This window comes from Schistocerca serialis, chromosome 1 (genome assembly GCF_023864345.2).
Source record: "Schistocerca serialis cubense isolate TAMUIC-IGC-003099 chromosome 1, iqSchSeri2.2, whole genome shotgun sequence".
Taxonomy (NCBI): domain Eukaryota; kingdom Metazoa; phylum Arthropoda; class Insecta; order Orthoptera; family Acrididae; genus Schistocerca; species Schistocerca serialis.
In genome coordinates this window covers 36700698-36719921 of record NC_064638.1, presented here as the reverse complement: position 1 = coordinate 36719921, position 19224 = coordinate 36700698, and the positions used below count along the sequence as shown (strand labels likewise).

The 19224-nt window shown below is 39.6% G+C and overlaps 1 protein-coding gene across 3 annotated transcripts in view; it reads left to right on the top strand.

The window, feature by feature from the left end:
- LOC126461319 (phosphofurin acidic cluster sorting protein 2) overlaps nucleotides 1–18208 on the top strand; it is a 722007-nt gene extending 703799 nt beyond the window's left edge. For 2 of the 3 annotated variants that reach the window (XM_050095987.1, XM_050095988.1), the window contains exons 18-20: nucleotides 4350–4448; nucleotides 16181–16297; nucleotides 16838–18208. In XM_050095987.1, coding sequence (XP_049951944.1) covers nucleotides 4350–4448; nucleotides 16181–16297; nucleotides 16838–16956 — 335 coding nt within the window. In that variant the 3' untranslated portion in view covers nucleotides 16957–18208. The remainder of the gene's footprint in view (nucleotides 1–4349; nucleotides 4449–16180; nucleotides 16298–16837) is intronic. The other variant, XM_050095989.1, reaches the window with a different exon arrangement.
- Nucleotides 18209–19224: the final 1016 nt, after the last annotated feature.

The following is a 19224-nucleotide window of genomic DNA, read 5'->3' as shown; positions in this document are numbered from 1 at the left end:
AGTATTGATAGGCAGTGTGCATGGCAGATGTGTTTCTTTCTAGACCTTATCAGGAAATAGTAAGGAAACCCTGATTCTTCCTTATGTAGTGTTCTAGGCTCTTCAGAATTTGATGGCCAAATTGCATCAATCTTTCCAGTGATGGAAGATTGTTTACCTCCTAGAATATTTTTCTTTTCAGTGTTTACCTTCATGTCTTGGTTGAAAGCAAATGAGGAAAGGTGTTAATGCCTTCAGGGGATGTAATATCTGTGTTCACCAGATGGGTTTAAATGGGGAGTATGCAAACAGATGCCTTTTGTAGCTGACTACTTTAGTAACAGTATTATCATTACACTTCTATTAAAATTTTATTTCAGGAGTCTTAGTTTTGTGACTCTTTGGCCATGGCAATAGTTATTTAGTCATCTAGAAGATTGAACTACATCTGCATCCATAGTCTGCAAACCACTGTGAAGTGTATGGCAGAGGTTACTTTCCATTGTATCAGTTACTAGGGCTTTTTCCATTCCATTCGTGTATGGAGTGTAGGAAGAACAATAGTTTAAATGTAAACACCTGTGTGTGTGTTTTCTGTTATTAGTCTAATCTTGTCTTCCCGACCACAGCAGCGATACAGAGGGGTTTGAAGTATATTCCTAAATTCATCACTTAAAGTTGGTTCTTGAAACTTACTAAGTAGTTTGGCCGGATAGTTTGCGTCTCTCTTTATTTGTTTTCCACTTCAGTTCTTTCATTATCTACTTGACATTCTCCCATGGCTAAAAGAAACTTGTGAACATTCATATTGGCCTTCTTTGCATGTGTTCAGTATCCCCTGTTTGCTATGGGTTCCATACAATTGAGTAATGTTGTAAGACAGCTCATACAAGCATTTTGTAAGCAATCTCCTTTGTAGACTAATTGCATTTTCCCAGCATCCTACCAATGAACTGAATTCTTGTCATATGTTTTACCTATGATTGAGCCTAAGTAGTTGCTCCACTTCATATTCCTACAAAATGTTACACTCACGTATTTGTATGAGTTGATGGAGTCCAACTTTGACACATTGACATTGTAGTCATCATTTTGTGACATGCAAAATTTTACATGTCTGAACATTTGAAGCAAGTTGCTAATCTTTGCACCAACTTTAAGTCTTATTAAGGAATGACTAAATTTTCGTGCAGCTTTTTTCAGGTAGCACCTCATTATAGGTAACTGCATCAACTGAAAAACTTCTGAGGTTAGCATTAATATTGTGCCCATGCACATTAATATGCAACATGAACAGCAAGGGTCCCAACACACTTCTCTGAGGCACATCCAAAAGTTACTTCATTTGCTGATGACTTTCCATCCAAGATAATATAGTGCATCTTCCCCAACAAGAAATCCTCAGTGCAATCACAAATCTCGCTTGATATCCCAAACACTCGACTTTTGGTAATAAACATACATGTAGTACAGAGTCAAATGATTTAGGACGTAAAGAAACAGTGATTCTATCTGATCCTGCCTTGACCCATGAATTTCAGAATGATGTGTGTGAAAAGTGCAAGTTGGATTTTGCATGAATGATGTTTTTTTTGAATCCATGCTGGCTGTTGTGGAGGAGGTCATTCTGTTCAGCATACCTCATTATATTTGAGCTCAGAATATGTTCTAAGATTCTACAACAAATGGATGCTAAAGACATTGGATGTTAGTTTTGTGCATCACTTCTGCTGCCGTTCTGATAGATGGGTGCGTCATGCGCTTCCTTCCAACCACTGGGCTTGTTTCTTTGTTCAATTAATCTAAGGTATGTTAACGGTTAAAAGAGGGGCTACTTAGCTGAAAATTCAGTATAGAATCTGACAGGAATTCCATGAGCCCTGGAGATTTATTCAGTTTTAATGATTGCAGCTATGTCTCAATACCACTGACACTATTCTAGAATTACATTGGAGTAATACTCCTGGATTATCCTTTGCAAAGGAACATTTGAAAATGGAGTTCAGCATTTCTGCTTTTGCTTTGCTGCTTCCAGTTTCAGTTTGTGCCTCATCCATGAGTGTCTGGACATTAACTTTGGTGCCACTTAGAGCCTTCACATATGGCCAGGATTTCTTTGGGATTTGTGAAAGATATTTTGATAATATTCTGCCATGGTAGTCACTGAAGGCTTCACAATGCCCTCTTGACAGCCCAATGTGTTTCAGTCAAAATCTCTATATATGTAGCCCTATACATTGTTTTAAATCTGTTATGCAGTTGTCTCTGTTTATCTACAGTTGCTGTATACCATGGAGTGTCCCTCCCATTATGAATAGTTCTACTAGGCATACATTTGTCTACTTCATGGTCAACTATTCTTTCAAACTTCAGCACTACATCTGCCTGTCCAGAGCTAAATGTTTCTAGTTCCTCATTAAGATATGACACTAGCACCACTTTATCCTGTTTCATAAATATTTTCTACTTGTTTTAGTTACTCTTTGTAGTTCGGTAATTGTTGTTGCAATTGACTGCGGACATGAGAAAGTAGAGCCACTTGAAAAATTGCAAAATGCTAAAAGTTGTGAAGCAGCAGACACTTGAAGAAATATATTTATCTAAACTATTCATTTAATCCTGTCCTGAAATTTTGAGTTACACCAAACGAAAAATATTTTCAGTAAAACTAGTTTTTGCTTTGCTAACAGTGACATGTGTAACCACTAGTCCTCATTCGCAAGTATGATTAAAGAAAAGGAGAGTGGACACCACAACCACTAACCAGTTGATCACTCCTATGGTTTTACATGAACCTTGCACAGCATGTTCTGTTGATTCATAAATACACACATAAAAAAAGTTTTGCATCACCTCGGTTTCGAGAGTTCTGGAACCTGTACAGAAAATTGGAATAGAGATCAATATAAACATCATTTCTGCCCTTTTCATTGCTCATAAAAGCCACACATTGCATGTTGTACCACCATACAGCGAGACCTTCAGAGGTGGTGGTCCAGATTGCTGTACACACTGGTACCTCTAATACCCAGTAGCACCTCCTCTTGCATTGATGCATGCCTGTATTCGTCATGGCATACTATCCACAAGTTCATCAAAGCACTGTTGGTCCAGATTGTCCCACTCCTCAACAGCAATTCGGCTTAGATCCCTCAGAGTGGTAGGTGGGTCATGTCATCCATAAACAGCCCTTTTCAGTCTATCCCAGGCATGTTCGATAGGGTTCATGTCTGGAGAAATTGCTGGCCATTCTAGTTGACCGATGTTGTTATCCTGAAGGAAGTCATTCACAAGATGTGCACGATGGGGGCGCAATTTGTCATCAATGAAGACAAATGCCTCACCAATATGTTGCCGATATGATTGCACTATCGGTCGGAGGATGGCATTCATGTTTAGTGCAGCCGTTACGGCATCTTCCATGACCACCAGTGGCGTACGTTGGCCCCACACAATGCCACCTCGAAACTGCAGGGTAGCTCCACCTTGCTGCACTCGCTGGACAGTGTGTCTAAAGCATTCAGCCTGACTGGGTTGCCTCCAAACACGTCTCCGATGAAAGTCAGGTTGAAGGCATATGCAACACTCATTGGTGAAGAGAATGTGATGCCAATCCTGAGTGGTCCATTCGGCATGTTGTTGGGTCCAACTGTACCACGCTGCATGGTGTTGTGGTTGGAAAGATGGAGCTCACCATGGATGTTGGGAGTGAAGTTGCACATCATGCAGCCTATTGCACACAGTTTGAGTCATAACACGACGTCCTGTGGCTGTGCAAAAAGCTTTACTCGACATGGTGGCATTGCTGTCAGGGCTCCTCCTAGCCATAATCCGTAGGTATCGGTCATCCTTTGCAGTACTAGCCCTTGGGCAGCCTGAGCGAGGCGTGTCATTGACAGTTCCTTTTTCTCTGTATCTCCTCCATGGAATGACTGGAACTGATCATCTGTCAGACCCCCTCCATCTAATAGGCGCTGCTTGTGCATGGTTGCTTACATCTTTGGGTGGGTTTAGTGACATCTCTGAAAAGTCAAAGGGACTGTGTCTGTGCTACAATATCCACAGTCAACGTCTATTTTTCAGGAGTTCTGGGAACTGGGGTGATGCAAAACTTTTTTAAATGTGTGTTTAAGTTCATTACAATACTCACTTTCCAGAGCCTTTGAGGATTTTTTTGTCCCACACATTGTGATCTCTTCTTGTAGGTCTTATGCCCATTAATTATATATATAAAAATAGAATCCAAATAAAATATATTCAAAGCCATCCCCTTTGTCATAGCACTTCAGACTTTTGATCTCTATTCTGTCTCTTAGGTTCCTTTCAAGGTAAAGTTGCTCTTTTATTTTATTCTTCCTGATTTTCTGAAGGCACAAGCAGAGGAACTTCATATCATTTGCCTGGAGAAGACTGCTGGCTGGTTGGGTCAGTGTCACTACTTCTAATCCATATGTCAATAATGGGACAAGGTATGTGCTGTGTAGTTTATCTTTGAAGGTAGTGGACAAAAATTCTGCCCTGCAGTATATGATAAACAGAGTGAGCTGTATAATTTGCAAGCTGCTTATATTCTATTGCCAGTTTCCCAATTTGTGGTGGTGGCTGAAGAAACATAGTTCACTAAATATTTGACATTTTTCACAATATTAATTTCCTCATTTTCGGCATTCACACCAACCATCTCAGGATTGATACCTGTAACCAAGCCTGCTAATTCATTGTACTAATGCTTAGTACCATTTTTTTGAATTTCTTTGGTGGGAAATATTTCTGCTGAGCAAGGTCTGTTTTCCATGAGCGTGTACACATCTACGATAGAACAAGAAACAAAAAATGTTTTCATATGACATCCTGTTCTATGGTACTATGTAGTATAAGTTTGTAACAAGTTACAAACATAAGGCACAAAATCAGGAATGCCAATTAGTTAAAAAATAAGTTAAAACTAAGGCTGTGTGTGTGTGTGTGTGTGTGTGTGTGTGTGTGTGTGTGTAGAGCTAGGTACACACTCTTTGTACAAATTATTTGGACTTCAAGAAAGGAAATTCCTTTTATCGTTATAGAAGGGGACCTACTATATGCAAATGGAATATATATTGACTTGATGTTGAAGAGATTATCCTGCATCACTGTATATTATGATCACAAGTATCCATACCACTCATACACAGGAGAAGGCTAAAACAAGTGATTTTCAGGGGATGTTTGTCCATCTCATAAGAGCTTGTGCAACAGTATCTGACAATCATAGGTCACTGATCTGGATGAAAGAGAAATTTAGGAAAATTGTCCATAGCGAATGGGCATAGTCTGGAATTATACAAACTGTTCCAAGATGTATAACTACAACCACCATCATCTATGGAGATGAATGCGTGAATAACATTATTGTCTCTTGGTGTATCACTATACCTTGTAGATAAAGTATGCCTGCATGGAATGGAAACATCCAAGATCCTCAGTCAAGTAGTAGTTCAGTGTAACACCACCTTCTGGCAAGCTTGTGCTGATTGAGTTTTGATACGAAAAATGTTTTTTGTTGCTCAACTTACTTCATCAAGATTAACGATCAACAGTACTGACATTGGAACATTGCGGAGTGACCCTCTCTGATCTTCTTCATACTTAACAGAATTTGAAGGTCAGTGCTCAGACATCAGTTACCGAATGCAGTACGATAGAAGTCTTAAAAAAAAGCCTTTGAAGATTAGAAGGTTTTGAGTGCTGTTTAGTACAAAACATTTGTAGATTGTTAATAAATTCACCAATAGCTTAGGGATTGGAACATAATTGGATTGTAATTGCAAAGGCATTTGTTCAGATCTCACTAGTTGCTTCCTTTTTTTTCTTTTTACATTTTGTAAAATTTCCTGAAACATTTGCAATAAAAAGTGCATATCAATAAATGCAAAAATAATATGTTACAAAAGAATAGTGAAACCAGACTGCCTCTACATGTGTATGCCTACCACTGAATTACAAATTAGACAAACTAGAAATATTAGAGAGTAGAATCCTGAGGAAAATTTTAGGTCCAATAAGTAGCACAGAAGACCGAAAAATTGGGAGTGATTAAATATGAAAAAAATAACAGAAGAATACAGAAAAGATGACCAATATTTTTTTGGATATTTATAAAGGATGAATGGAAGTAGGCTGACAAATGAGTCATCAAGTATCTCTGGGAAGAAAATTAACTTCAACCTAGATCTGAGAAGACAAAAAAGATTAAAAATACACAACATAAGAGAAGGAGCAAAAAGAAAAAGATATTTTCAGAAGGAAAGTATTAAAATTAGAAGGATTCTGAGGTAGAAGCAATAACAGGACAGGTATAAAGTGATCTGAAGAAAGAAAAGGATGCAGTGAAAAGGTGAAAGAATACTGGAGGGAAATAAAAAGAGGATATGAGAACAATATAAAACTGTCACAAGGTTCTTTAAGTTGGTCAAAGCAGATTTTTTTTATAAGTTTAGCTGTGGGTCTTCTATTTTTAGAAGAATTCCTTTTTGGCCATGGATTCATACATAATATTCTCTTTCTAATGTAATGGAGATCATGAGAAATACTAAGCAAATGGAAAGAGTCTGGGGAATACCAGTGAAATTGAGCCTGAATGACCACATTTATGACCAGCTGAACCTCAGCAAACAGTGGCACTGTAGCCATTACTGAATGTTCTGTGTGCATTCTTATTTTAAAAGGACTGAAAAAGACATCCTCATCCATGAAGGGATTTGAGTACATCCGTCACGACAGCAGAAGGAATTGATGATCCCTATGATCACAATGCCAGTTCTGCTTTCCCAGGAGCACAGAACATGGATGTAGGGTTCCAGCCCTGAGGGAGGGAGGCAGGGCGCATTCTTCCACTCTGCTCCTCGAACCTCGGCCAGACTGAGTTCTCGTTTGTTTATGCTCGCAACTGTCTTCCATGTTATAATGTTTGCACTTTACTGACAGTATTATGTTCAAGGTGGTTGCAACATTTGTTGAATGTTGGCCATAAGCAAAATAAAAAACAAAACCTCATTAATGTCTGGGCTGTTAAAAAGAATCACCTGAGGGAAAGTCAACACAAACTACTTGGCCTGCACAAAAAAGCACAACACCTGCAGCCTACAAGTTGTTGTCACCCAACACAATGCAGTGGTATGTTGTGCTCCCTGGTTCTGTATGACAATTTGCTGGGTGAGCTTCAGCATCTGAGGATGGTTTTCCTACAAAATGACTATTCAGAGAAATAAATTCACTGAACATTCCAGCTCAAGTGAGACCAGTTAATTGAACAATATGAAGAGACACAAACTGCATCTACACTCTACAAACCACTGTGAATTGCATGGAAGAAAGTACTTCCCATTGTATCACATATCAAGATTTCTTCCGCTTCCAATTACTTATGAGGAAGATGGTTTGCTTAAATACCTCTGTGCATGCTGTAGTTAGTCTAATCTGATCTTTGCAGTCCCTTCGGGAGCAGTATGTATGGGATTGTCGTGTATTTCTAGGTTCCTCACTCAATACAGTTTCATAAAACTTTGGAAGTAGGCTTTCCAGACATAACTGAGACCTACCTTCAAGTGTCTGCCAGTTCATGTTTTTAGGTATCTAAGTGATGCTCTCCTGTGAGTCACACAAACCTGTGACCATTCACCCAGCCCTTGTTTGCACACATTCAATACCGCTATCAGTCCTGTCTGATACGAGTCCCGCACATTTTAGCAATACTCTCAGATAGGCTGCAAGACTGCTCTGTAAGCAATATCCTGTACAAACTCATAGTAGTTTTCCAGTATCCTATAGATGAACTGAAGTCCACCTCCTGCTTCACTGAGACTGAACCTATGTGATCATCCCATTTGGTATTCCTACAGACTGTTGCATGTATGTATTTGCTGATAAAGATTGTCACCGACTCATGTTGTAGTCATAGGATATTATATTTTTATGAAGTGAAAAAATTTACTTTTCAGGTCATTTAAAACAAGTTGCCAATCTTTGTACCACTTTGGAATCTTATCAAGATCTGACTGAATATTTGTGCTACTTTTTTCAGACAATAATTGATAACTGTGTCATGAGTGAAACTGCTGAGTTTGTACCCTTATCATCCAGATCATTAATATGCAACATTTACAACAAGGGTCCCCCACTTCCCTGAGGCATGCCGGAAGCTACTTCTGTGTCAGTTGAGGACTCTCCATCTAAGATAATATGCCATCTCCTACCTACCAAGAAACACTCATTCTAGTCACAAATTTGATTTGATACAACTTGTAATTGTACTTTTACTAATTAGTGTACATGTGATACTGGCTCAGATGCTTTTTGCAAGTGAAGAATTACTGTAACTTCAGGGCTGTCTCGATGTACAATTTCAGTTCCTATGCCGTCCACCAGCATCTGGACACTTGACATGCTTTGCATACGACCAGACCTTTGTTAGTAATTATGAAAGCTCTTTTGATAAGATCCTCCTGCAGTAGTCACTGAATGTGTGACTCACTATCTTTCTGAAAGCCAAATACATTTCCTTTGGCTTGTATCAATAGCCCTATGCTTTGTTTTACTCTTATTATACAATAACTGCTGTATCTTTTCAGAGACTGTGTACTGCGGAGATACCCTCTCATCATAAGCTGTTCAGCTAGGCACATACCCAGTGTCTGGCAGTTACTGTTTTATGAATGAAACTATATGGTTACAGAAACCATTTCAAGTCTCGAAGACCTATGATGTGTACATGCAGATGGAAGTAATGAATGAAAATTTGCACAGAGGCCAGGGTTTGAACCTGGGTGTCCTGCACACTAGGCAGATGAGCTAACCACTACACCACCCTGGCACAGTGATTTTGCACAACTGCAAGGATGACCTTAGCACACCACCCCCCTCAATCCAGGATGGTGTAGTGACCAGCATAACTACCCAGGAGACCTGTGTTTGAATCCCGGTCTTGGTATAGTCCGCACACAGTACAGTGGCTGATGCATAGTGATAAGTTTTCATCTGAAGCACTGTTCCAGCTTCATGATGATGAGCCCATAATTTTATTACTGGTCATAGTTATTGCGATATTTGCACGTAAGTAAGACACTGGTCCAAATTCGAAAAAGTTTGCAATGAAAAATAGGGGTCACTATGATTTTGCATTTGATACATATACATAATATGTTGCTTTGTGTGAAATTTAGCTGAGATATTGAACTAGACTTTGTGGAGGTCTCTATCTGTTACAAATCTCGAGAAAGTTGATCTGATGTAGCACACTCATCTGCAATCACATGCACCGGTGATGTAGCCATTCCTCATATTTCGTAACTGCTTTGAGATATCAAAATGTGTTTCTGTCAAATGGTAGCATGCAGGAGAGTATTTTGCCAAACAATTATTGTGCAAAACTTCAATTTCTACCGTGTTATTCCACTAATTACACACTTTTTTGATGAAAGAATGTAATTTTTAAGGCCCAACAATAGCTGATGAAACAACAAATGCTACAGATTTTGGAACATAAGTGAAGACATTACACATTTATTTTTGTACCGAGGATGTGCTTTTTCATAAGCTATTGATCTTACTTCTCTGCAGTTACTAAACCATTGTTTCGAAATTCTCTTGCAGTGTCATCTGCACAGCACGTTAGTGAAGTAATACTGTGTAAACTCAACTGTGTTTTCACAAAAAGCTAATTTTAATATGGGAACAAGAGAAATGTGTAGGTTTTACTCAAGATTTACACTCATTCTCTGAAAGTTACAGATGGTATAGAAGTCAGGCGAAAATAAATTAGTATTTTTGTTGCATTTTCACTGGAATTCTTTTTAGATACTAACCAAATCAGAGATGATAGAACTTTTTGAATGGCACTACTTTATAGATACTAACTGAAGCAGAGGTGACAGAACTTTCTGAATGGTCACCGTGCAAGTGTGGGCATGGAGGGGCTTCACTTAGTATTTGCAGAAAATGTTAGTGTAGGCTTCAGTGCCCCTCCAGTGCTCGGCATTTCCCCTGCACTGCCTATCAGTAACCTCAACCATTATCACTCTCCCAACACGTGCCCTGCTGATTGCGCGTCTCGCGGCTACGTTATTCTGCGTGCACACTGCAAATTTTCATTTGTCACTTGTGTCTGTTTATATACATCATAGATGTGTGAGTCTTGAAAAGGTCTCTGGAGCCATATAGTTTGATTTGATTAAGTCACCTACGCTCAGGTTTCAGGCAGGATCGCCATTTTGTTCAATGTTGAGATGATATTCCAATACAGTTGGAAAGCGTCTGCGATGCTGTTCAGATTTAGGGGAAGCGCAAAGTGGGCTGAGGTGTGAATGGGAATTTGGATTGAGGGGGAGGCGTGCTAGGATAGTCCATGCAGTTGCGAAGAACCACTGTGCCAGGGTGGCGTAGCAGTGAGCACATTGTCCAGTCAGCAGGACACCCGTGTTGAAATCCCGGCCTCGGCAGAAATTTTCATTTGTCACTTCAGTTTGCATGTATACACCATATTGTTTTATAATTGAGCCACAGTTACTTTATGTGCTTCTGCTTAAAGGCAAACACCAATCTTACTGTGCTTCAGTGCTGAATAAAATAAATGTTGTGTGCCTCTCAGTTTGGTGCTAGCCTTATATTCAGTGCCACTTCAGTAGCATTTCTGCCAGCTTTATAGCTTGTATTACAAAGCAGCTTTCCATTCAGTGTCACGAGGCTGAGTGAACCCCATTCCTTGTCTTTCCACTACAGAAAAAAACCTGAGATTATCTCTGAGAACTGAACTTGCCGAGTCATCAGTAGTCATTAATGTTGATACTTTAGTGACGTGATGCTTATTCAGGAAACAGAAGAATACTTAACAACTTAACAGACACAGCATTAAATGTATCTTTTGCCCATTTGCCAAACTGAGGAATTTGGTGGCACCTGTCACAGAAGACCTCAGGAAAAAAGTGTTTTTTTATCAGATTTTGTGTCAGTGTATCCATGTGACCCACAGCAACCTTGTCACGGAACAAGTCAGTATGTTGTTTACAGAATGCTGACAAGAAAAATTTGTAAATTAAAGAATCAATAAAACATGAAAAAATTGTGGGGTAATATACAAACAAATAACACATTACAGAGAAAAAGTTCTCAACTACCGTGAGGGACTCCTGCACAGAATAGAAGAAGTGTGCTACAATGAAGCCTTTCACCTTGTCGTTTAATACTTCAGGTTATCACTCACTTTTTTCACTCCTGCTGGAACCTGCTAAATAGTAAACACCATTGAGTGCAGTGCCTAAGGAAGTATTAGCCAATTGCATATCATTTTTCTGTCTAGTGTTCACTGAATGAATGTCGCAGTTTCTTCTGAACTGAGACAGTACTGTCAACAGCAGTTCTGATAATGGAAGTATATGAACAGGAATGAGCTAGAATTCCTAGGCATCTGAACAACAGCCTACATTAAGTTCGCAAACTGTCACTGCAGATCAGTATGATCACCCTTTTCTAAGCTAATAATATTCTTGCTGAGTGCACAGAGTAAATGTAGGTGCACACGTATGTTTGTTTTTGTACTCTAGCTCGTCAAAGGATTTCCCCTGAAAGGTAGTGAAGTTTTCATTCTCATTTTCGTGTGCCTCTCGACTCGATGCTCTGCTATTCTCCTTTACTTCTAAATAATATACTTCCGAGAAAGTGTTCCATCCTGCCCTCAGTCCTAACAATTTAAAATAAGTGACTTCACTGACTGACTGTCTTGGGACAATAAAATTTCTCTTTGACAAGAGTTCTATGTCAAAAGCTGTATGATTTTCATTTTGTTGCACTGAAGTATTAATTTGTTCTCTGACAGTTACATGCTTTTGTTACTGCTTACCATGCCAGTTACATCATTTATTATGTTTCTTGCCTTGCAAGATAACACATATCATCTGCTAAGAGGGAATGTCATGTCATGTCATGTTCAGTGGCGGATCACTGATGTATATCAAGAACAGCAACACACACTGTGGCTCACTCGCCCCTCATCCCACCGCTACTTTACATGACCCATGTCAAATTCAAACCTCTTCCATTTTTATAGACACTGGACAACCTTCTGCTTTTATTCCAACTTATGCAGAAGTACTGAATGGTCCAATACCTTTGTTAAATCTACTGCCATCAACCCATGCTCTAATAGTGCCTGACACAAAGAAGACTAAATTGTGTTTTCTGTTAATACCCCTTTCCTGAAGCAAAACTGTGAGTCTAAAATCAAATTATGAGTACTGAGATGTGCCACTACTCTTGTATATGCTGCTTTCTAAACAACATTTGAAAACAATGGTAGCAAAGAAATTGGCCAGTAATTGTCTACTTTACCTCTTTCATCCATTTCATAAAATAAGTATAAAGTAAAAAGAGTATTTCAATTTGTGATGCAAGTTACCATACCTGAAAGACACACTGCGCAGGGGACTGAGTACAAAACTAATGTATGGTGCACTAATTTTCATAATCCTGCTTGAAATTTCACCATACCCATGGGGAGTCTCTACTATTTAATGATGTAATAATTGTTCCAGTTTCATCTTTGCTTGTTTCCTGTAATTTACTGTGATGTAGTTGTCTTGGAACATCAGACTTAATGAGTTCTGCATATTTGCCTGTACCAATAAAATTTTGATTTATTGGCCTAATGTGTCACACAGTAGAAGATTGTTGCAATGGACACCATGCCTTTGACAACGAAATTAATCTGCAGTAGCAGAGCATTGCCTTAGCATAAGTCATCACATAATGTAGGAAAAGACCACTTTTATATTCCCTGTTTTGTCTTTCTGGGACTGCAATATAAAGGAGGCAATATGTATTCAAATTGGAGACAACCTCACTGATTAGGCATCTGGTACTCCAGCTTAGTGCTGGTTGGAACCCTACGCTTTCTACCATTAGACCCCAACATTGAAGTGCACTCTAAAAGGGGACTATGGTAATACAGAAATGTATTTTTGATTATTTAGTCCTGACTCTGTCAGACCAAAAACTTTTCATTCCATACCTGTGTGCAGCAAAATATAGTGTTTCTCATCTGTTCAGCAAAGTCATAATTTTGTGTGAGTACAAAGAAATAACATGTTGAATGTTACTACCATTAAAGCGAGTGACTTTTTGGACAGTGTGAATTTCAGTTGGACAGAAAACTAAAATAATTTTGCACAAACCTGTCACTGGCAAACTCAGATTTTAATTCTTTTCATTTTGACAAGCTGTGCCAAAAGTTTTATTTATATCAATATGAAATCAAATTCATTTAAAAACAAAGATGATGGGACTTACCATACGAAAGCGCTGGCAGGTCGATAGAAACACAAACAGACACATACATACACAAAAAATTCAAGCTTTCGCAACCAACGGTTGCTTCGTTGGGAAAGAGGGAAGGAGAGGGAAAGACGAAAGGATATGGGTTTTAAAGGAGAGGGTAAGGAGTCATTCCAATCCCGGGAGCGGAAAGACTTACCTTAGGGGGAAAAAAGGACGGGTATACACTTGCACACACACACATATCCATCCACACATATACAGACACAAGCAGACATATTAAACGGCAAAGAGTTTGGGCAGAGATGTCAGTCGAGGCGGAAGTGCAGAGGCAAAGATATTGTTGAATGGCAGGTGAGGTATGAGTGGCGGCAACTTGAAATTAGCGGAGATTGAGGCCTGGTGGATAATGGGAAGAGAGGATATATTGAAGAGCAAGTTCCCATCCCCGGAGTTCAGATAGGTTGGTGTTAGTGGGAAGTATCCAGATAACCCGGATGGTGTAACACTGTGCCAAGATGTGGTGGCCGTGCAACAAGGCATGTTTAGCCACAGGGTGATCCTCATTACCAACAAACACTGTCTGCCTGTGTCCATTCATGCGAATGGACAGTTTGTTGCTGGTCATTCCCACATAGAATGCGTCACAGTGTAGGCAGGTCAGTTGGTAAATCACGAAGGATGGATCTCATTTCAGGGCAGGATTTGAGGAAGTCGTATCCCTGCTGGAGAGCCACATTCAGACTCTGATCCAGTCCCGGAAAGTATCCTGTCACAAGTGAGGCACTTTTGTGGTTCTTCTGTGGGAGTTTCTGGGTTTGAGAGGATGAGGAAGTGGCTCTGGTTATTTGCTTCTGTACCAGGTCGGGAGGGTAGTTGCGGGATGCGAAAGCTGTTGTCAGGTTGTTGGTGTAATGGTTCAGGGATTCCGGACTGGAGCAGATTCGTTTGCCACGAAGACCTAGGCTGTAGGGAAGGGACCATTTGATGTGGAATGGGTGGCAGCTGTCATATGGAGGTACTGTTGCTTGTTGGTGGGTTTGATGTGGACGGACGTGTGAAGCTGGCCATTGGACAGGTGGAGGTCAACGTCAAGGAAAGTGGCATGGGATTTGGAGTAGGACCAGGTGAATCTGATGGAACCAAAGGAGTTGAGGTTGGAGAGGAAATTCTGGAGTTCTTCTTCACTGTGAGTCCAGATCATGAAGATGTCATCAATAAATCTGTACCAAACTTTGGGTTGGCAGGCCTGGGTAACCAAGAAGGCTTCCTCTAAGCGACCCATGAATAGGTTGGCGTATGAGGGGGCCATCCTGGTACCCATGGTTGTTCCCTTTAATTGTTGGTATGTCTGGCCTTCAAAAGTGAAGAAGTTGTGGGTCAGGATGAAGCTGGCTAAGGTAATGAGGAAAGAGGTTTTAGGTAGGGTGGCAGGTGATCGGCGTGAAAGGAAGTGCTCCATCGCAGCGAGGCCCTGGACGTGCGGGATATTTGTGTATAAGGAAGTGGCATCAATGGTTACAAGGATGGTTTCCGGGGGTAACAGATTGGGTAAGGATTCCAGGCGTTCGAGAAAGTGGTTGGTGTCTTTAATGAAGGATGGGAGACTGCACGTAATGGGTTGAAGGTGTTGATCTACGTAGGCAGAGATATGTTCTGTGGGGGCTTGGTAACCAGCTACAATGGGGCGGCCGGGATGATTGGGTTTGTGAATTTTAGGAAGAAGGTAGAAGGTAGTGGTGCGGGGTGTCGGTGGGGTTAGGAGGTTGATGGAGTCAGGTGAAAGGTTTTGTAGGGGGCCTAAGGTTCTGAGGAGTCCTTGAAGCTCTGCCTGGACATCAGGAATGGGATTACCTTGGCAAACTTCGTATGTGGTGTTGTCTGAAAGCTGACCCAGTCCCTCAGCCACATACTCCCGACGATCAAGTACCACAGTCGTGGAACCCTTGTCCGCCGGAAGAATGACGATGGATCGGTCAGCCTTCAGATCACGGATAGCCTGGGCTTTAGCAGTGGTGATGTTGGGAGTAGGATTAAGGTTTTTTAAGAAGGATTGAGAGACAAGGCTGGAAGTCAGAAATTCCTGCCACCCTACCTAAAACCTCTTTCCTCATTACCTTAGCCAGCTTCATCCTGACCCACAACTTCTTCACTTTTGAAGGCACTGTATACTTCCCACTAACACCAACCTACCTGAACTCCGGGGATGGGAACTTGCTCTGCAATATATCCTCTCTTCCCGTTATCCACCAGGCCTCAATCTCCGCTAAGTTCAAGTTGCCGCCACTCATACCTCACCTGTCATTCAACAACATCTTTGCCTCTGCACTTCCGCCTCGACTGACATCTCTGCCCAAACTCTTTGCCGTTTAATATGTCTGCTTGTGTCTGTATATGTGTGGATGGATATGTGTGTGTGTGCGCGAGTGTATACCTGTCCTTTTTTCCCCCTAAGGTAAGTCTTTCCACTCCCGGAATTGGAATGACTCCTTACCCTCTCCTTTAAAACCCACATCCTTTCGTCTTTCCCTCTCCTTCCCTCTTTCCTGACGAAGCAACCATTGGTTGCGAAAGCTAGAATTTTGTGTGTATGTGTGTGTCTGTTTGTGTTTCTATCGACCTGCCAGCGCTTTCGTAGGGTAAGTCACATCATCTTTGTTTTTAAATATATTTTTCCCGCGTGGAATCTTTCCCTATTATATTGAAATCAAAGTCATTACTATTATAAAATAAATAAGAACAATTTTTGATGAAGTAAAGGACTTTACTCTATCAGAATATGTCATTTTAATAATTCAGAGAAAAGACACATTCTGATAGGTGAAAGTCCTTTATGCACAAGTGATGCCTTAGGTTCAACTTCTAATTCATTTTGTATTTATGTTCCACTTTTTTTATGCAGTTATGAGACTTGGGAAGAAGAAGGAGAAAGAAAAAGAAAGTGAAGCAAAGAGTCAGATGGTTGATGGTGTATCGAGACTCATCTGTTCAGCAAAAACGCACAACATTCCACTGAAAGGTATGTGACAAGTGGCAAATGAACAGCTTGTGTCCAGAGTTAATTCCCTTTACTCGTTAACATATTTAATTATTCACTGTATTACACTTAATCTGAAAAATCCTGGAAACAGTGGAATGTACCATATGGTGGGGGCATTGATCAGAATTTATGTAAGGAGTCCATGGGAGTGAGGAGGTGAGCAAGTTGCCATTGAGTGGTGGTGTGCCTGCAGAGGTGTGTGTGTGTGTGTGTGTGTGTGTGTGTGTGTGTGTGTGTGTGAATGAATGAGACAGAGAGAGAGAGAGAGAGAGAGAGAGAGAGAGAGAGAGAGAGGGAGGGAGGGAGGGAGAGAGGGAGAGAGAGAGAGAGAGAGAGAGAGAGAGAGAGAACTTGCATTAGAAATGGTGCTTAAGTTCAAGAATAATAATTTTATGGCTTTTTTGGAGTGCCTGCTTGCTATCAATTGTAGAATTTACATTATACTAATATTAAAATTTGCCATTAGTGATAAAATATGATGCCTACAATATTTTAATGATATTTTTTCTTATGTTTCAGTATGTATTGATGGTACAGAATGGTCAGCAGTGAAATTTTTTCAACTGTCAGCACAGTGGCAAACGCACATCAAGCATTTTCCAGTTACTCTGTTTAACTTCCCAGAGCCCGCTCTGTAACATCACAGACACAAGGGCACAGGCAATATTGGTTCCTGTTTGTACCACATGTTTTGAATATATCACTTGTCTTTTGTGACTATTAATGGCAGGCTGTGTGTGTGTGTGTGTGTGTGTGTGTGTGAGTGTGAGAGAGAGAGAGAGAGAGAGAGAGAGAGAGAGAGAGAGTGAGTGAGTGTGTGCTACAGAGAGAGAGAGAGAGAGAGAGAGAGAGAGAGAGAGAGAGAGAGAGATTGCATGAGCATTTGCAATAATTTTGTGTATCATAAGGCTTTCATTTGCATAATTGTGCTGTTTGTATAATGATGGGGATGAGAGTGTCAGAGTTCATATGTAAATCACTCATACACATCACTAAAACATTTGTCATGTGCCAATCAAATATAATACTATTCTCAGTATTTTACAAAGTGACTAAAGAATATCAATGACAATATTTCTTTTATCCACATTTTTTGAGGAATACATGGTGTATCATATACAGACTGCTAATAATACATAAACTAATACACATTTTGGTATATGTGGTACCAAAACATATTAGAACTGTTGTTACTATTGCACATTTGTCTTCGTGTATTGAAGTTTATAAACCAAAAAGATCTGATATTATTAGTTCTTTGGAAAAGTTAATATTCAAAGCCGAGTTTCTGTGTTTGATTTCATTGTGGTGATTTGATCTGTGAATTGCTATTATTTATTACAAAAACTTTAACTGTGCAATACTGCAAGCCAGAATCATTGGTACACATTTTTATAAGGAGCACAGTCTGTGCGAATCTTTACTGTTGTGCACTTTGTCAGCTAAATCTTCTTACTGTATGTGTGTGTGCTCTTGAAGAGTTATCAGTGTGATGTTGATAATTATGTTGTCATTATTTATCTTCTCCCTTGTAAATATTTCATTTGATGTGATTAAGATTTGTAAATTGTAAATATAATTGTTGATACAACTGGTACAAACAGTGGAACATGAACTAGTCATGGGAGAAAATACAATAAACCTGTGCTTATTACACAAGTGAACCAACTTGTGTTCAGCAGAATCAAGACTTGCCAGTTCCTGACATAACTGTTGTGCAGTGCAGTCAAATGTTAGGAAATTATACTACTGTATTTATTACTCTGATGTGATTTTTTTATTGTAAAGCTACTTTGTATTTAATACACATGGATCTGATTTTGTCGCAAATAATTAAAGAATTGTGGTTTGTACATAAAAACCAAATAAATGTACTGAAGTATTATGTAACTATTGCAATGTGCCATATTGCTCTAAAAGTACAGTCATAATTAAATTATGTTAAGGAAGTGTGATATCTAAATATTATTATTATTATTTTGTTTATTTAATGCTATACCTGGCCTGTCCATTATTAAGGTGTGGAAACCAAAACCTTGAGTTAATGTATTCTATTGTGGCAAGAAATTTGTTCATGATTATTTACATGTTGTGCAAGATTGAAGCTGGCAGACTATATTAACAAATTTCAGTTTGTAGAATTACTTGTACAGTCCTGTTCTCTGAACCAAATTAATGTCCTATTTTTTTGTCACACTTTTTGATATCTTCATTCATTCTCTCTTCCCATAATCATTAATTCAGTTGTTGTTTAGGAGATATTGTTGGAGAAAGAATTTTGTAACAGCTATTTTCTTCAAATCTACACGGTGTTTCAAAATGATTGTAGGGTTTTTAAGGCTTTGTAGCATTTATTACATTCAACTTACAATTATAAATAATACATCAAAGGAAAGAGCAACTCAAGTTTTTTTTCTCTGTCTATCATTTGAAGTTGTTACAAACTCTACAGCATACAGACTATGATTTACGCAGCAACTTGTTGCCTGATGATGAAAATTTTCTGGATTGTATCATCTTCAGTAATGAATTGACCGTTCACCTAAGAGGAAATATGAACACACAATGTACACATCAGGCAGACAACAGCAGCTGATAAAGTTGCAATAAAACTCCTCTGAATAGAATATTCTTTTGTGCCATACACTGGTGGAAAGTTTATGGGCCTTCTTTTTTCGTGAGGCATCTGTAGTTGTTTCTTATCTTGATGTGCTAAAACTGTGGCTCTTTTCTCAGTTGCGAAGTAGCTGAACACAGAACTTTATTTGGCATCAAGATGGTGCGCTGCAGCATAACTCAGTATGCAACGGGTTAAATTATGTCATACCCAACTGCTGGCTAGGCTGCATGGGCTGGATGACAGAGCTTCTTTCATATGACATCCACACTCATCTGATCTGATGCCG